This window comes from Vigna radiata, chromosome 4, assembly GCF_000741045.1.
Source record: "Vigna radiata var. radiata cultivar VC1973A chromosome 4, Vradiata_ver6, whole genome shotgun sequence".
NCBI classification, from domain to species: domain Eukaryota; kingdom Viridiplantae; phylum Streptophyta; class Magnoliopsida; order Fabales; family Fabaceae; genus Vigna; species Vigna radiata.
In genome coordinates, this window is record NC_028354.1 from 19,901,248 (window position 1) to 19,916,590 (window position 15,343).

General features: G+C 28.8%; 1 protein-coding gene across 4 annotated transcripts; it reads right to left on the minus strand.

Moving 5' to 3' along the window:
* Positions 1–8,597: 8,597 nt before the first annotated feature.
* On the minus strand, positions 8,598–12,173 carry LOC106759582. Of its 4 annotated transcripts, none has more exons than XM_014642826.2 (4): positions 11,870–12,173; positions 11,520–11,736; positions 9,822–10,038; positions 8,598–9,519 (listed from the first exon to the last, which is right to left on the minus strand). In XM_014642826.2, exons 2-4 carry the CDS (start codon positions 11,727–11,729, stop codon positions 9,029–9,031), a joined length of 918 nt encoding a protein of 305 aa, XP_014498312.1. In that variant the 5' UTR covers positions 11,730–11,736; positions 11,870–12,173; the 3' UTR covers positions 8,598–9,028. The 4 variants fall into 4 exon arrangements, with proteins under 4 accessions (XP_014498312.1, XP_014498311.1, XP_022635819.1 ...); XM_014642825.2 differs by having other exon boundaries at positions 11,520–11,774; XM_022780098.1 differs by having other exon boundaries at positions 12,078–12,156.
* Positions 12,174–15,343: the final 3,170 nt, after the last annotated feature.

The following is a 15,343-nucleotide window of genomic DNA, read 5'->3' on the forward strand; positions in this document are numbered from 1 at the left end:
TATATATATATAAAAGAAACTTAAGTCTTGCCGTTACAATTAATTTACGCAAAAATAAAAATTTGATTTTTGCATTCTTTAGTATTTTTTATACGATGTAATATTTTAAAATATATTAAAATCAATATATTTTGAAGATGGAATAGATTGAGTTTTTAATTATTTGAATTGCTGGAGAAAAATTTGAATACCATAACTGAATTTGTGCGTTCCAATAAGAGGGTTTTGTATGAAATTTATAGTGAGTGGTAAGTGAGAAGAAATTTAAAATTTTGTATTGTTAAAACGTATTACTTTAATATTGCTGAGAAAAAACCTTTAATATATTTTTAGAGAATAAAAAGGTATTACAGATAACTTGAGATGGTGATGATGATGATAGGTTTAGTTTCTTTTTATTATTAAGAAAGTTTTGAAATTATTAATCATTTGCGTTATAACTTACACCTTTAAAAAGAAGTTAAATAAATCAATTGACATGGAAATAAAGAGTCTCCATAATTGTAAGCGAATGTTAGAAGTACAATAAAAATTATCATAAGATGAACTAGAGAGAATAAATATAGGTCTATTTTTTAAAATAATTTATAAAAACAGAGAAATAAAAGCGAAAGAAAGAAAGAAATAAAATAAAAAATAATAACTTCTTTATTTTTTGAAAAATATAAGAAGTAGGTTTTCTTTTTTTAATTTATTAGCATTTCTATTTTAATTTGACACTATATAGTTTATATAAGTATAAACGAGAGTTAATTCGACGTGAAACTCTTATTTATTTTAATGTTTTCTAATAAGGTTTTGTATATATTTATTTTGAAAAGATATTATTTAGTTTAAATCTAGTATAGGCATATGATTTATGTATTAAGTTCATAGCTAATGTTGAAAGATAACATTCACTATTAAAGGATGACTCATTTATATTTTGTTACTTGTTGTGATTGATAATGTTAATAATATTGTGAATATTGTGATAGTTTTCATTCCTATTTTTCAGGAACATAATATTGTTCATTAAACCGTTATGCATTTTTTTGTTTCAACTATAGAGAGGTTATGGATCAATTGCTAATTTTTGGTTCATTAACTTATGCAAGTTTGACATTAACAAACTTATTCATTTGAACCATGTGATTATTAGGTTCTATAAAAGGATGTGATATTCTCACTCTTGATCACTAACTTACTTCTCTTTTCAGATAAACACATCATTGAGTTTTAAGTAAGTAAAAATTTAAAAAACACATATGTGTTCAGATTTTAAACAGCAATATCAGAAAATACATATTTTTATTCTATTTTATTTGCACTGTGTTGATCTCGGTATGTTATTCAAATTTTAAGATATTTTGTACATATTTTATTTATCAAAGAAATCAATAAAAAAACCATTTATATAATTTCTAACTAATATGAAATATTGGTTATACTCTTCACTTATATTTTTTTTCTTTCCTTCCATCATTTAAATAATGAAGAAAATTGTAGTAATTGCGAATGAGCAAGCAAGTAGGGGGCGGCAACTAAAGAAGTAGCGAGACTGACCGCAATTGCAAGTAGTTGACTTGCTTACTTGTTAGAGTAAGGAGGAATAGGTTGATTTTCTTTCTATTTTTTTTGTTCTGGAAAGTGAAAGTTGTTTCGTTTAGTACGAGATCGCTTCACACCTCGCGGTGCTTACACCTCTCGCCTATCGAAGTTCAAACCATCGTCACCACGCACCCTTCTCGCGCTAGGTTGCGCAGACAAAGTTGTTGTTGTGCGATCTGGGGCGGACACGTTAAGTTAGATTTGACACAGTTGCCATTTCACTTCATTGTCATGATTGAGATAACTGAATCTCTGAGCCTCGCTGCGTTGCATTCACTAGAACAGTTCTAGATACGACCTTGGGACATTCGCTTCTTAATGACAAGAGCTTCGCTCACTGTTGGATTTTTATTCATATTCATTTGTTAATCATATGTTAGTTCATTTCTCTCTTAACTCTATCATTTTTATTTCTTTTCTTTTGATAGCTTTGATTTCCCGGTTGTAATTAAAATAAGAAAATAATAATTATATATTATTTGACATATTTTAAAAACGTTGTTTGTTATTTAATAAAGTTTTCAAGTTTATAATAAATATAAATTAATCATTTGGTAATAATATATATATATATATATATATATATATATATATATATATATATATATATATATATATATATATATATATATATATATATATATCATACTTTTCTAACTTTTAATACTTCAAATTTGTGATGAACACCTATTTAAACTTATCTAGATGGATTTTGCAAGATCCGAAAAATTTGTATCATCTTTTGTATGGGTTAGTTATTAGAATATATTTGAGATCATGTTTATTTTAATACCATGTGGCGTGAGGTAAAAGTTGTGTACAACTATTATGTGATGAGTATATATAATGGTTAGCATTAAGAATATCTAAAATATGGTATATAAGAAATATGAATATGTTAAAAGGTTATTAAATGTTTATATAATTAGCAAAAATAATATAGCTTGGTGGCATTGTGTTGTGTGTTGGAGGTGCTGAATTCGAATTGTGGGCACAACAAAGAGGATGCGCAATTTGAAGGACTAAAGGGGTCAGGGAAGGGTTGCAAAACTGACACGTCAACGGTAAGGGTTCTTAATCATTTTGAATACCATAACTGAATTTGTGGGTTTCAATAAGATGGTTTTGTATGAAACTTATAATGAGTGGTAAGTGAAAAAGAAATTTAAAATTTTGTATTGTTAAAACGTATTACTTTAATGTTGCTGAGAAAAAACCTTTAATATATTTTTAGAAAATAAAAAGGTATTACAGATAACTTGAGACGGTGGTGATGATGATGATATGTTTAGTTTCTTTTTATTAGGTTAAATAGATTCATTGGTTCCTATTTTTGTTGGTTTTCTTCAATTAGGTCCCCTTTTTTAAAAATAATCAATTTGGTCCCTAAATTTGTAAAATTAAACCGATCAGGACATTCCGTTAACTTTTCCAAACGGTGTTAAAAACAATCTTTACTGGCAACGTTAGCTGGCATTTTATGAACAGGTGTCCCTTATGCACGGTCAAGAGAGGAAAATCATATTGCCTTCAACATGGCTTCAATAGACTTCAATACCTTCATCCAGAAGACACTGTAGGAAAACAAAATCATGAATCAGAGATGGAAAACAAACACTATTGAAACAGGAAAACAGAGTTTAATTTTACATAAATGAGATTGAAAAGAGATGGATACCATCATCCTCAACCTGCACTGCACCAAAGCCACATAAATGAGAGCCAACCATCAAGAACAATCACCACACCGGTCTCGCCTAACCATCGAACCCACTCCCTTCCTAGCAACCACTGGTTCCCCATCATTATCTCGTCAATCCATTTTAACACACTATCATCATCACAGCAGAATACCACAGAATGAAACCAACCGTACCTATTCTCTATTCATCCCTCACCTGCGTCAAATGAGACCAACCCAAAAAAACCAGATTCAATACCTTAGTGCTGGTTTCGTTTTCTTGAGTCTCGGAAGAACACAGGTTTCATCCATAAACAGTTTCCCCCAAATTTTGATTCCCCTCATCTGCGAAAGAGATGAAGCAAACCCAACTGTTTTGAGTTGCTCACGGCGCCATCATCGTCGCTCTTCACATTGTTCCTCTCGGTCTGGGTAATTCCGATTCCCTACCTACCTTCTTCCCCCCTTTGCTTTAGAGTGTTAAGGTTGGAAATTCCCCCAATCCGCAAGTTACGTGAGTCGAAATAGCAACCCCTTTGGTGGTGGCGACCACGAACGCGAAGAGGAGGAAAGGATTTTCCTTGTTGGCGACTCACAGTAGCTGTGACTTGTGGATTCAGTGGCGGCGACTTCCTTCTCTTTGGCGACGACGACTCCGGTGAGGATCAGGAGATAGAAATAGAATAGAAGAGGGGAAGGGCTTCCCTGCTCGCAAGCGAAGGTGAAAGGCGGTGGCGTGCCCAGGAGACGATCCACGAAGGAGAGAGCGGTCTCTCTCGCGCAATGAATGGAGGAAGGGCCTTGTGCCGGAGTTGATGGTGGCTCCGGCGTCACGCGAAGTCGCCGGTGAAAAAAATTGAAGCTTTTGGAGGTCGACCTGGATATGGTTTCTTCAGAGGGTTGTGTGAGAGTTCAATCGGTGAAAGGGGAAGAGGGTATGGGAAACGGTTCTGGCAGCTTTCCTTGTCCAGGGTGGTGGCGTGATGGCCGGTGCGAAGAAAGCGGCAGCTGCTCCGGCGGAAATCTTACAAAAGAAAATCACACTTTTGGTCCTGGTATCCACATGGCAGACCACGTCATGACACCTCTAGAATGACAATTACTGTTGCCAACAAAGATTGTTTTTAACACCGTTTGAAAAAGTTAACGGAATGTCTTTGATTGATTTAATTTTACAAATTTAGAGACCAAATTAATCATTTTAAGAAAACGGGGACCTAATTGAAGAAAACCAACAAAATTAGGGACCAATGAATCTATTTAACCTTTTTATTATTAAGAAAGTTTTGAAATTAATCATTTGCGTTAAAACTTAAACCTTTAAAAAGAAGTTAAATAAATCAATTAACATGGAAATAAAGAGTCTCCATAATTGTAAGCGAATGTTAGAAGTACAATAAAAAAATATCATATGATGAACTAGAGAAAATAAATACAGGGTCTATTTTTTAAAATAATTTATAAAAATCGGAGAAATAAAAGCAGAGGAAAGAAAGAAATAAAACAAAAAATAATAACTTCATTATTTTTGAGAAATATAAGAAGGAGTTTTTTTTTTTTTTAATTTATTAGCATTTCTATTTTAAATTGGCACAATACATGGAGTTGATTCCACAATGTAATTTCATTATAAACTTATTTTTAGTGAAAGTCTTGTTTAGTTTGATGTTTTCTAATATGGTTTTGTGCACATTTATTTTGAGAAGATATTATTTAGTTTAAATCTAGTATAGGTATATGGTTTATGCATTAAGTTTATAGCTAATGTTAGAAAAATATATTGTAATACATGGAAAATAACATCCATTATCAGATAATGACTCGTGTATATTCTATTACTTGTTGTGGTTGATAATTGAGTAAATGGACCAAGTAAGAGAATGTTAACAAGATTGTAAATATTGTGGTAGTTTTGATTCCTGCTTTTCAGGAACATAATATGATTCCCATAAGGCATTTTTTTGTTTCAAGTATATGAACCAATTGCTGATTTTTGGTTCCATTAACTTATGCAGATTTGGCATTAACAAACTCATTCATTTGAATTATGTGATGGTTAGGTTTTATAAAAGGATGTAATACTCTCAGTTTTTATCATCTTACATCTCTCTTCAGATAAACACGTCATTATCCATATGTTCAGATTTTAAACAGCAGTGAGAGAAAGAATATATTTTTATTTTATTTTGTTTCCATTGTGTTAATCTAGACGTGTTATTCAAATTTTAACATGTTTAGCTTAGTTTGTAGATATTTTATTTATTAAAGAGATAAATAAAAAATACCGTTTATATAATTTGTAACTAATATGAAATATTGCTTATACTCTTCATTTATATATTTTCTTTCTTCCCTTCGATCATTTAAATAAGTGAAGAAAATTACTTCCACTCCTGTTGGATTTTTATTCATATTCATATGGGTAATTATACATTATATTTAATTCATTTCTCTTTTAACACTATCATTTTTATTTCTTTTATTTTGATAGCTTTCATCTCCGCTTTGGTTGTAATTAAAATAAGAAAATAATAATTATATACTATTTGACATATTTTAAATACATTGTTTGTTATTTAATCAAGTTTTCAAGATTATAATAAATATAAATTAATTATTTGATAATGAACTATATATATGTATGTTTTAGAGATATCACAAAAACTTGTAGCAACTTATATAATAAAAGTTTGTTCATAATACCAAACTAATGTTTGGTATAAGAGCTTAGGATTAAGAAAACTAATTTTAAATATATAAAGACTAGAAAGTATAAATATGTATATATATGAAATCCTAATTCAAAAAGTATGAAATAAATCATAAATGACATAAAATTAATAAAATATTATAGAAAACTAATTACAATCTCTATGTTTAATGACAATGAAAGTTTATATTTTTTAAACAGAAAAAAAAAAAAAGAGAACAAATTCTATAGTTTTGGAAAACACATACCCAAATATTAAACTAATTATAACCGAGTTTAAATGGGATTTATTGGGGTTTAGAAAGTAAAAAACGGTTTAATTTATTCAATTTGATTAGTCAAGTCATCAGATTGTTTCAATCGAATAAAAACCCTACATTTTATTAGTTCAAACTCTTTCTTTGTGTCTTTCTACAAACCGTCCAAAGTAAACTAAATTAAATTACGTATTCCGATTTCGTACGTGTGTTTCGAGGTGAAGTCACCAATTTACTATGTTCTAAATTACGTAATCCGATTATCTAACTTGGATCCGTTGTTTGAACCAAATTTCATATTCTTGTACACAGTCATTTTGAAAGGACAAAGTGGGAAAAACAAAATTGGAGGTGCAGAAAGAAAATAATAGGTGTAGGAAGAAGCTCCCAATATAACAACGATAATTTTTTTTAAGTTTAATAGTCCTGTGACTTTTTTTAATTAGGTCCCTCATTTTTTCTTTTTCTCAATTGGGTCCCTATTTTTGAAAAATTGAAGCAATTAGGTCACTGCCGTTAGTTCCGTACTAACACCGTTAAAAAGGGCGACACGTGTCAGCTCGTGAATTTTTTGAATTTTTTAAATATATTTTTAATTTATTTTTTATTTTTTTCTTTTAAAAATAAATTTTGCCACGTGTCAAGTTGACATTGTGTCACCTAGCAATGACAGTGTGAGGTGGCACTCACAGTGCCACGTGTCACTGTCAAACCACGTGTCATTGCGTTTGTTTCAATTTGGTCCTTGTATTTTTATTTTGTTCCAATTTGGTCTTTGTATTTTTATTTTGTCTCAATTTAGTCCTAATTTTTTAAAAAATTTAAAAAAATTTGTTTCTTCCCAAATAAAATACGGTATGTACATTTTCCAAATTTTTATCTTTAAATTTGTTTCTTTTAAGCAAATTATTAGTAATGATGTATTTCAAATCGAAATATTTAGCTCTAGAAACTTTTTATGAATTGTTGAGGAAGTATTGAGACTATAGTTGTGTAGATTACCTTTACAAAAATATTTATTATTGCGACGTTAACTTTTATAGGTTACTCATTCATATTATTTAGGTTAAATGATTTCTTTACTACTATATAAATAAAAATGTGTCATATATTAGTTTGTAATTTTTTTATTTATCTAATAAAAAAATTAATTTGTATAAATTTCTTTGTAAAGATTTATATACAAATAAAATTTTGTTTGAACTTGGAGAAAAACAAAATTGTTTAGTTTTTTAAGAAAATAGAACTAAATTAAGACAAATACAGGGACCAAATTGAGACAAATTAAAAATATAGGAATCAAATTGAGACAAATCTAATGACACATGGTCTGATAGTGACACGTGGCACTATCAGTGCCACCTCACATTGTCATTGCCACGTGGCTCAATGTCAACTTGATACCTGACAAATTTTATTTTTAAAAGAAAAAAAATTAAAAAAAAAATTAAAAATATATTTAAAAAATTCAAAAAAATCACGAGCTGACACGTGTCACCCTTTTTAACGGTGTTAGTATGGAACTAACGACAATGACCTAATGGTTTTAATTTTTCAAAAATAGGGACCCAATTGAGAAAAAGAAAAAAATGAAAGACCTAATTAAAAAAGTCACCAAAAATAGGAACTATATTAAACTTTTTTTTATCATAAAGGAGATGCCCGTCGAGTTGATAGTTAGTCATCGTTACTATGAAGATAAAATGAATATTAAAGTAAAATATTAATTTCAAATAATAATTCCACTTGAAAAAATAAACTAAAAATTAAAAGATTCATAATGATTACTCTATAGAAGGCAAATCAAATGCAAAGTATTATTCAGTAAAATGGAATAGAATAAAAAATGGTCTATTGTTCGTTCCTATCTTCTTTTTATATACTATTAACAAATTTCACTAAATATATAATAAATATACTCCTAAAGCAAGCTTAAAATCAATATTCAAGCACATAAGTTCAAAAGTTAGTGCACATGTGGCATGTTCAATAATTGTGTTGCTTTCTGTTCCAAGCTAAATAAAAATTCAAAAGCAATCATTATATCCAGTTAGACTGTTTAATCATCTTCACAACAATATCCACTGTATAAATCTTTATTTAATATCATTATACTACATTACTTTTAAAATCCAATGATAGCCTTTTATTTTAATACAAAATTATATAAAACCTCCAGTTTAATAATATTTTTTTTTCAACTTCTTAGAAGAAGAGTTGTTTTGAAGTTATAAAATGTTTTTATTTTTATGGCCTAGAGTCTTATTTAAAATGAAAAAAAAATATTAAATTTATGTTATGTTAATATGCTGGAGTAAAATCTTATAAGACTTGGATCCAAAATCCACCACTCTGTAAATGAAGATATATGAAATTCTAAAGACTGTTATTGTTGATCATCATAACAATACTATATATATTTGTATTGAAAGATAGGAAAAGAGAGTATAGTACCAAAAATTCCCAGACCCAACAAATAAACGAGGCAAGGAAGTTTAATGAGACAGAATGGCTACCCAGAACTTTGTGATTGTCACTGGACACCGACCAAAACTTTAACTCTGAAATTGCGACACCTCAAACATGGACAAGTGTAACAAAGAACCATCGTATTGTGAAATGGCTTATTGTTGTTTCTAAGACTGCTGCCTATATGAATCTCTTGTTTGTTGATCAGACTTATTAGGTAGCAAAAGATGAAGATCTCATTGAGCAAGGAAAATAGCCGCAAAATTATGTATTCATTTTCTTTCAGTCTCTTCACAATTTCAGAGCCAAAACCTGTACATGTCAAATTGGTCTGAACATGGGGTGTCTCCATCTCTCAGGCTTCATCCGCCAGTTACTTTCACCGTTTCTGGGCTTCAACATTCGCTCTATTTCCTTTCCTGATTGAAGACAAGATTGTAGTCTCTTCAGATGTCCACGGCATTGCTTGTGGTCAAAGCAATTGTCGTCGCCAATGTCAATGCCTCCGGGATGCACGTATCTTTCGCATGGTGACTGCCATTTGGCTTGCAAGTATGCTAAAGATCTCCATGGAGGAAGTGGCATGGAGTTCTGCTTCAAAGAAGATCTACTAGCTTCCTCCATTATTCCAAGAAATTGTTTCAGCCTTGCAAAGGAACCCACATAGATAACAGGAAGCGAATGCAGGATCCTATTATACGAATCAACAGCCCTAGCTATTTCAAAGTGGCTTCGGAAATCAATATCAACAATCAATCGTTCTAGGCTTCCCGAATGATTGTCAACCACAACATCGATATATTCATGATCACCTGTGCCAAAAGTTTCAACAAAAAAATCAGCTGCAATTAAAGCATATGCAAACACATGTGCATATTGGGCAAGTAGAATCATGGAACAACACAACATATGAGATCTTAAGGTATGATAGAATATGCAATTTCACTGTCCTAACATTACTTAGCATGGTAAAAAGCACTTGATGCAAATAATACATGAAATTTCATATTTACCACCCCAAGCAAACCAATGGTAGCAGCTTAGTGATGGATATGCATGAAGCAAAAGTAGAATTGTAATTTTGGTGAGATAACACACACGCAGTACGGTATACCTCCAGGGACCTTGCCTCTACCCGGCCATTTAGATGCACAAACTCCGGCATCATAGCCAGAAAGCCTCATCAAGTTCACCAGATAAAACCTGATACAGCTAGCATAACATGGACCAGAATTCATAACTTTAAGGTTGGTCTCATTCATTGACCGTATGAAGGAATGTACAACTGAAAGCAACTCACTCTCATGCTGGGCCACTGATATCTTACAGATCTGTTTCATAGACATGAAAGATAGTCAAGGAAGTTGTCAGAATATCTGTTGCCTTTAAGAGGGGAGATTTAGGGGAAGATAGAGCAGAGTATTTTAGATAACAAGAATGCATTATTCTAGAGAATAGGTAGTAGGTTCTGCTTATCATCCACAAATATAGACTGTGTACAGAATCTTGATAGATTTAGCAAAATTATTCCCTAAGATAATAATAGGCGATGCAATTTCCTACAAACTAATACACATGATAGAATAAGAATAAGTAGGATGAAAATAAATTGAATAACTGGAAGTAAAAAAAGAGAGTAAAAGTTAAAGATGTTTAGTTGAAGAGAAATACAAGAAACGAAAAGAGATATAAAAAAAAGAAAAAAGAGTAAAAATACATGTGAACTAGTGCAGTGGATCTCAGCAATTCTAGAATTATTTATCTTCTCTTTTTCTCCCACCGAACAACTTACATTAATTCCCTCCTTTCTCATCGTCTCAAACAAACATACCATAAGTACACTGAAACATGAGATACCTCAACATATTATTTCCAAGTACATAAAATGTCAAAGTTTTCAACCATATCTTTTATCCATAGTACATTGGTAGGAAAACATTTACTTGTACAGTAATCTATAAAATGGCAATTCTATTTTTTTTATTCTGTTTCCATATAAAAATCCAATTTAGCAAACGCTCGAGTTTCAAGTTATTGAGAGAGGACTAGAAACTGCTTCCAACCCTACCCATGGAAAATAAGATATTGCACGTGGCAATTTCTCAATCAAAAACCCAAAACTAAAATGAAAATCAGAGATTTGAAATGCATGTCCAAACTAAAGCCATAGTGCATTAGGATGTGTTGGCTATAGCTGTTTCACACTTTTCAAGGCACATTGATAATGAATACTTGTCTCTTGTAGGGTTCACGTATGACATGGTTCAACAATAATACTTAAGTGTTCTTATAAAGCTCTGAAAGAGCCTGTGTAAGTGACCCATGGCCCTCTCCAATACTCTCTTTTTAGCTTATTTCATAAATTCTCACAATTAAGATAATCAACAAGTTCTCATTTGATCATAGATAAATTCAGCTATTTAAATAATCCATGAAAATGAAAATAAAATCTTGTGTACAAGATATCACATCCAATAGAGAAAAATTAACAAAGAATTTGAACACAGCAATGCTTGTGAAGATCCTCCAATCAAATACAATAAAAATTCAGATTATTGATAAGTAATTAAAAGTTCAAATTAGCTAACAGATTTATCACTAACATATGTATATCTGTACCAGTAAAAAAATAGAGCATAAATCAATTGACATGCAATTGTTTTTGTTGAGTTTCAATTGAGATAGAAAGATTTTGTAATGTAAATACAATCATGCTAAAAGTGTAATTTTGATTTTAATTATTGTCCCTCCAACACAAACAAAATGATTCTGCACTATCATTACTCAATAGCGAGAGGTTCTTGGCAATTACCTGAATCCTCTCAGCGAGTTGAGCGAAATCAGAGAGACCTGAATCGCTGTCACTGCTACACAAAGACTCGGCGCCACTACTTCCATTCTCTAAAAAATCACTAACCATAAGCGCCAAATCGTGTTCACTCTCGTGGCTGAAACCGCCTGCAATTTCGCTGTCGCCTCCGGTACCGCCAACTCTAGCCCACAAATCGGAGTCGGGGGCCATACAAACCCTGCAGTCCATCCGATGTCAGCGACGTCGTTCACACCACTTAGGTCCGAAAACGACACAGTTTCAGACAATTACCACCGAGGCACAACAACAAAACAGAATCAAAATTCGTCCTAAATTCACAATTTCTGTACCTTAAATTTCACAATCCAATTGAACACGAGGTCCAATTTGTTAAAACGGATCAAAATTTCGATTTCTTTTGCGTTTTCTTTGCTTTGTTAAGAATAAAAAATTGCTAAAGTAAATGGTTGTTTCCGTGTTTTAACGCTCTCCAAGAATTTTGAAGAATTGGAATGGGAAAAATTATAAATAAAAAAAATAAAAATAAAAGAAATTGGCCTTTCGATCTGAAGGGATGAACAAAGTCGAATGGCAAACGGAAGATTCTTCCTTTGCAAATGAAAACCCAAAAGATTGGAAGGCGAGTTACTCGGAGAACGAAGACGATATAAAAGGCATAGCCGACATCGAATGACCATTTTGCCCTTCTCTGTGACTTGGAGAGGGAGGTTACGCTTATGCTTTCTTTCCTATCACAAAATTTAATTAAATAATTCTTAGCTTAATTCACAGATCAAATTCATAAATTCTTAATATTTTAATTAGTTTCTTTAACTGTACTTTTTATATGTGAAAAAATAAATAAAATACTGCAATTTAAATCTTAATGAACTAACTTATAAAATTACAAAAAATTAAGAAAGATAGTTTAATTTATGTACACTGATAATGAGATCATGTAATAAAATAATTACTTTTTTAGATATCTTCTCATACAATACAAATATTTTTATGTTGATATCAAGTAAAGATTAAATATAATTTTTTAATTATATTTTTGGTTTCTTGGTTAGTTCGTGATTAATTTTTTCATATAGTTGTAATTAATCTATGCGTCTAAAAAATAATTTCAGTCTTGAAATCAATATAAATATCTACATGACATTAGTTTTTTTTTTTATAAAATGTAAATGAGTTATTAATACTTTAAAAGTAAAATTATGAAGAAAAAAAAAGCATTGTCTAACTTGAAGCAATAAGCAAATTAAATTGACGGATCATTCAAATCTTCACAACTTCGTGATAGATTAATAGTAAAATTAAAAATTGTCCAATTTTTAAATATATAAACTAAAATGGAATTATTAAATTTATGAAAGATCAAAAGTATCCATTTTTAGAATATGTGAATAGAAAATTGAACTACAAAAACTATGGAAAGCCAAAATTGACTATTTTTCAAATATGTCAAAATTATAATCAAACTATTAAATTAATAAAAACGTACACTACCAAAAATATTAAATTATACGAAAATTATATTATTTTTAAAAAACACTCGTTACTTGTAAATTACTACTGATGATATATATAACTATTTTTATTACGATTAAAAATGTTTTCTAAATTAAAAATTTTAAAATGATTTTATATTAACTATATTAAACGTTAGATTGAATATTTTGTCTTCTTATAATAAATTTTATATACTGATAATGTAATATTATAAACATAATTATACAGAAAATAATTAATCACGTCTTAACCAATAAACAAGTAAAAGGAGGATTGATAAACAGTATAATTTTTTTTAAAATCCATAAATTTCAAACAACGAAGAAATTAATTTTTATCAATAATAATAATAATAATAATAATAATAATAATAATAATAATAGTCTATACTTATATAAAAAAATATTCTGTGTTCATATATTATTTTTAAATTTTATTTTTAAAATAAAAGGTTTTTAAAATTAAGATAATTATTTTATCAATTTCTTTTTTTAATAACTGTTATTTTTTAAATTCATCCAAATTTTTAAATTTGATAATTTTTTAAATTAATTATAAAGCCACCTTAAAAAAAATAAAAATTATTTAACGAAACCTACACGGCTAAAATACACAATCATTTATTGTCAAAGTAAAAGTCATGGTTCTTGTTCAACCCTCAAACAGTTGACTTTGTCAACTTCTAGTAACTAAATTATTACGAAAAATAAAAAAGAATTGTGTTTAATTATATAATCATGTGAGAAAACACGTAAACGTTTTAAATATATGTTAGGACAGTCTGCTATGCCAACCATGCATTCTTATATTTATTTATGTTTAAGGACATTCAACTTTATATGTCACATAACAAAAATAAAATTATACTTTTCTTTTATAAAATTTTAATTATACCTTAATTGAGTATATTCAGTTTGTTGATACAACTTTTTATTCTAAATTTAATAATCAATCACCATCATGATTTACATTATTTTTAGATATTAAAAAAATATAGCTAAACTAAGATTCTTGGTCGGGCTGTTACATACCCATCATTGTATAATTTTTAAAGGAATGTAATGATTTTACATTTTTTAAATCGTGTTGTTTTTTAAAAGAATTTAACTATATTTATGGGTTAATGTGATGTTAGGGTTACCCTTAAAAATATAAATTTGATCACGTTACGTTACGAAAGTTATTGGTGCAATTTTTATAATTTTTTTTATTGTTATTGATTTAGAAAATATATTTAAATAATATTTTAGGAAATTAAATTAATGTAAAACGCGTTTTATCATTTTCTTCAAATATTAGTTTTATCAATGACGATTTATTTTAATAAATATTAAATCCAAGTGTAAATTAACTATGAAGAAAAGCAATTGTAAGGTGTGTCCAACTTGTAAGATTTAGTTTATTCATGATATGAGAAAAAAATAAAAGAGAATAACATAGTTTGGTGATAGTTTTGTTCTTATTCATCATGATCTCCTTTAACACTTGTTCCACCTTTCAATATAACTACCTACTAATACTTAATTTTTTCTCGTGATTTTTTCATATTTATTACTTCTTATATTTCACTTTCAATTTTAATTCAAGTGTTTCTTTTAATACTTAACTATTTTTGTATCTTCTTCACAATACACTTTCATATCTAATATTACATTTAATAAACATTGCCCTCACTATATATTGTTTTGTTTGTATAGATTTAAGTAAGCATACTTTTTATTACTTTTTTTTTTCTTATGTACTTAAAAGACTATTGAATTATTCTTAAGAAAGTGTAATTCTCGTTATTTATTTTCTTGAATTCAAAATCGAAATTAGTTTCTGTACAAAACTTAAAGTTAAAAGTGAAATTAAAATTAGTTTATATTTGAAATTTTTTTGACACATTTTAGTTTCTCAATTTTAAAAATAAATATATATAGTCATTTTAATATAATAATGTTATTTTTTAAAATGTTAAATTATCTTCTAAACTTATATTTAAGTTAAAATGTGTTAAACTATAAACAATTCAAACATCAATTTGAAACATCACTTGTCGCATAAAAAAAAATTAATGTGATTAAAAAGACTATATTCATTTCTTATAAAAGTTTGAAAATTAAATTATATTAATATTTCTTAAAAACCAAATTCAAAATTTTGGTTAAAATCTATAAACTAAAAACATATTTAACTATTTAAATAATTATAATTAATTTTTTAAATAATTATATATGTCACAAGATAAATTAAAAGATTATACTTAATAATTCATTAAAATATTTTAATAATAAAAAATCACACTTTTTAATATTATAAAATTTATT

What these genes read in the sequence shown, in the direction of transcription:
- LOC106759582 (XM_014642825.2), bottom strand. Translation starts at nt 11,747, where the DNA reads ATGGACTGCAGGGTTTGTATGGCCCCCGACTCCGATTTGTGGGCTAGA. An exon ending in AACTCGCTGAGAGGATTCAG is followed by an intron (nt 10,039 to 11,519) that starts GTAATTGCCAAG and finishes TCTATGAAACAG; the next exon opens with ATCTGTAAGATATCAGTGGC. An exon ending in TAGAGGCAAGGTCCCTGGAG is followed by an intron (nt 9,520 to 9,821) that starts GTATACCGTACT and finishes CTTTTGGCACAG; the next exon opens with GTGATCATGAATATATCGAT.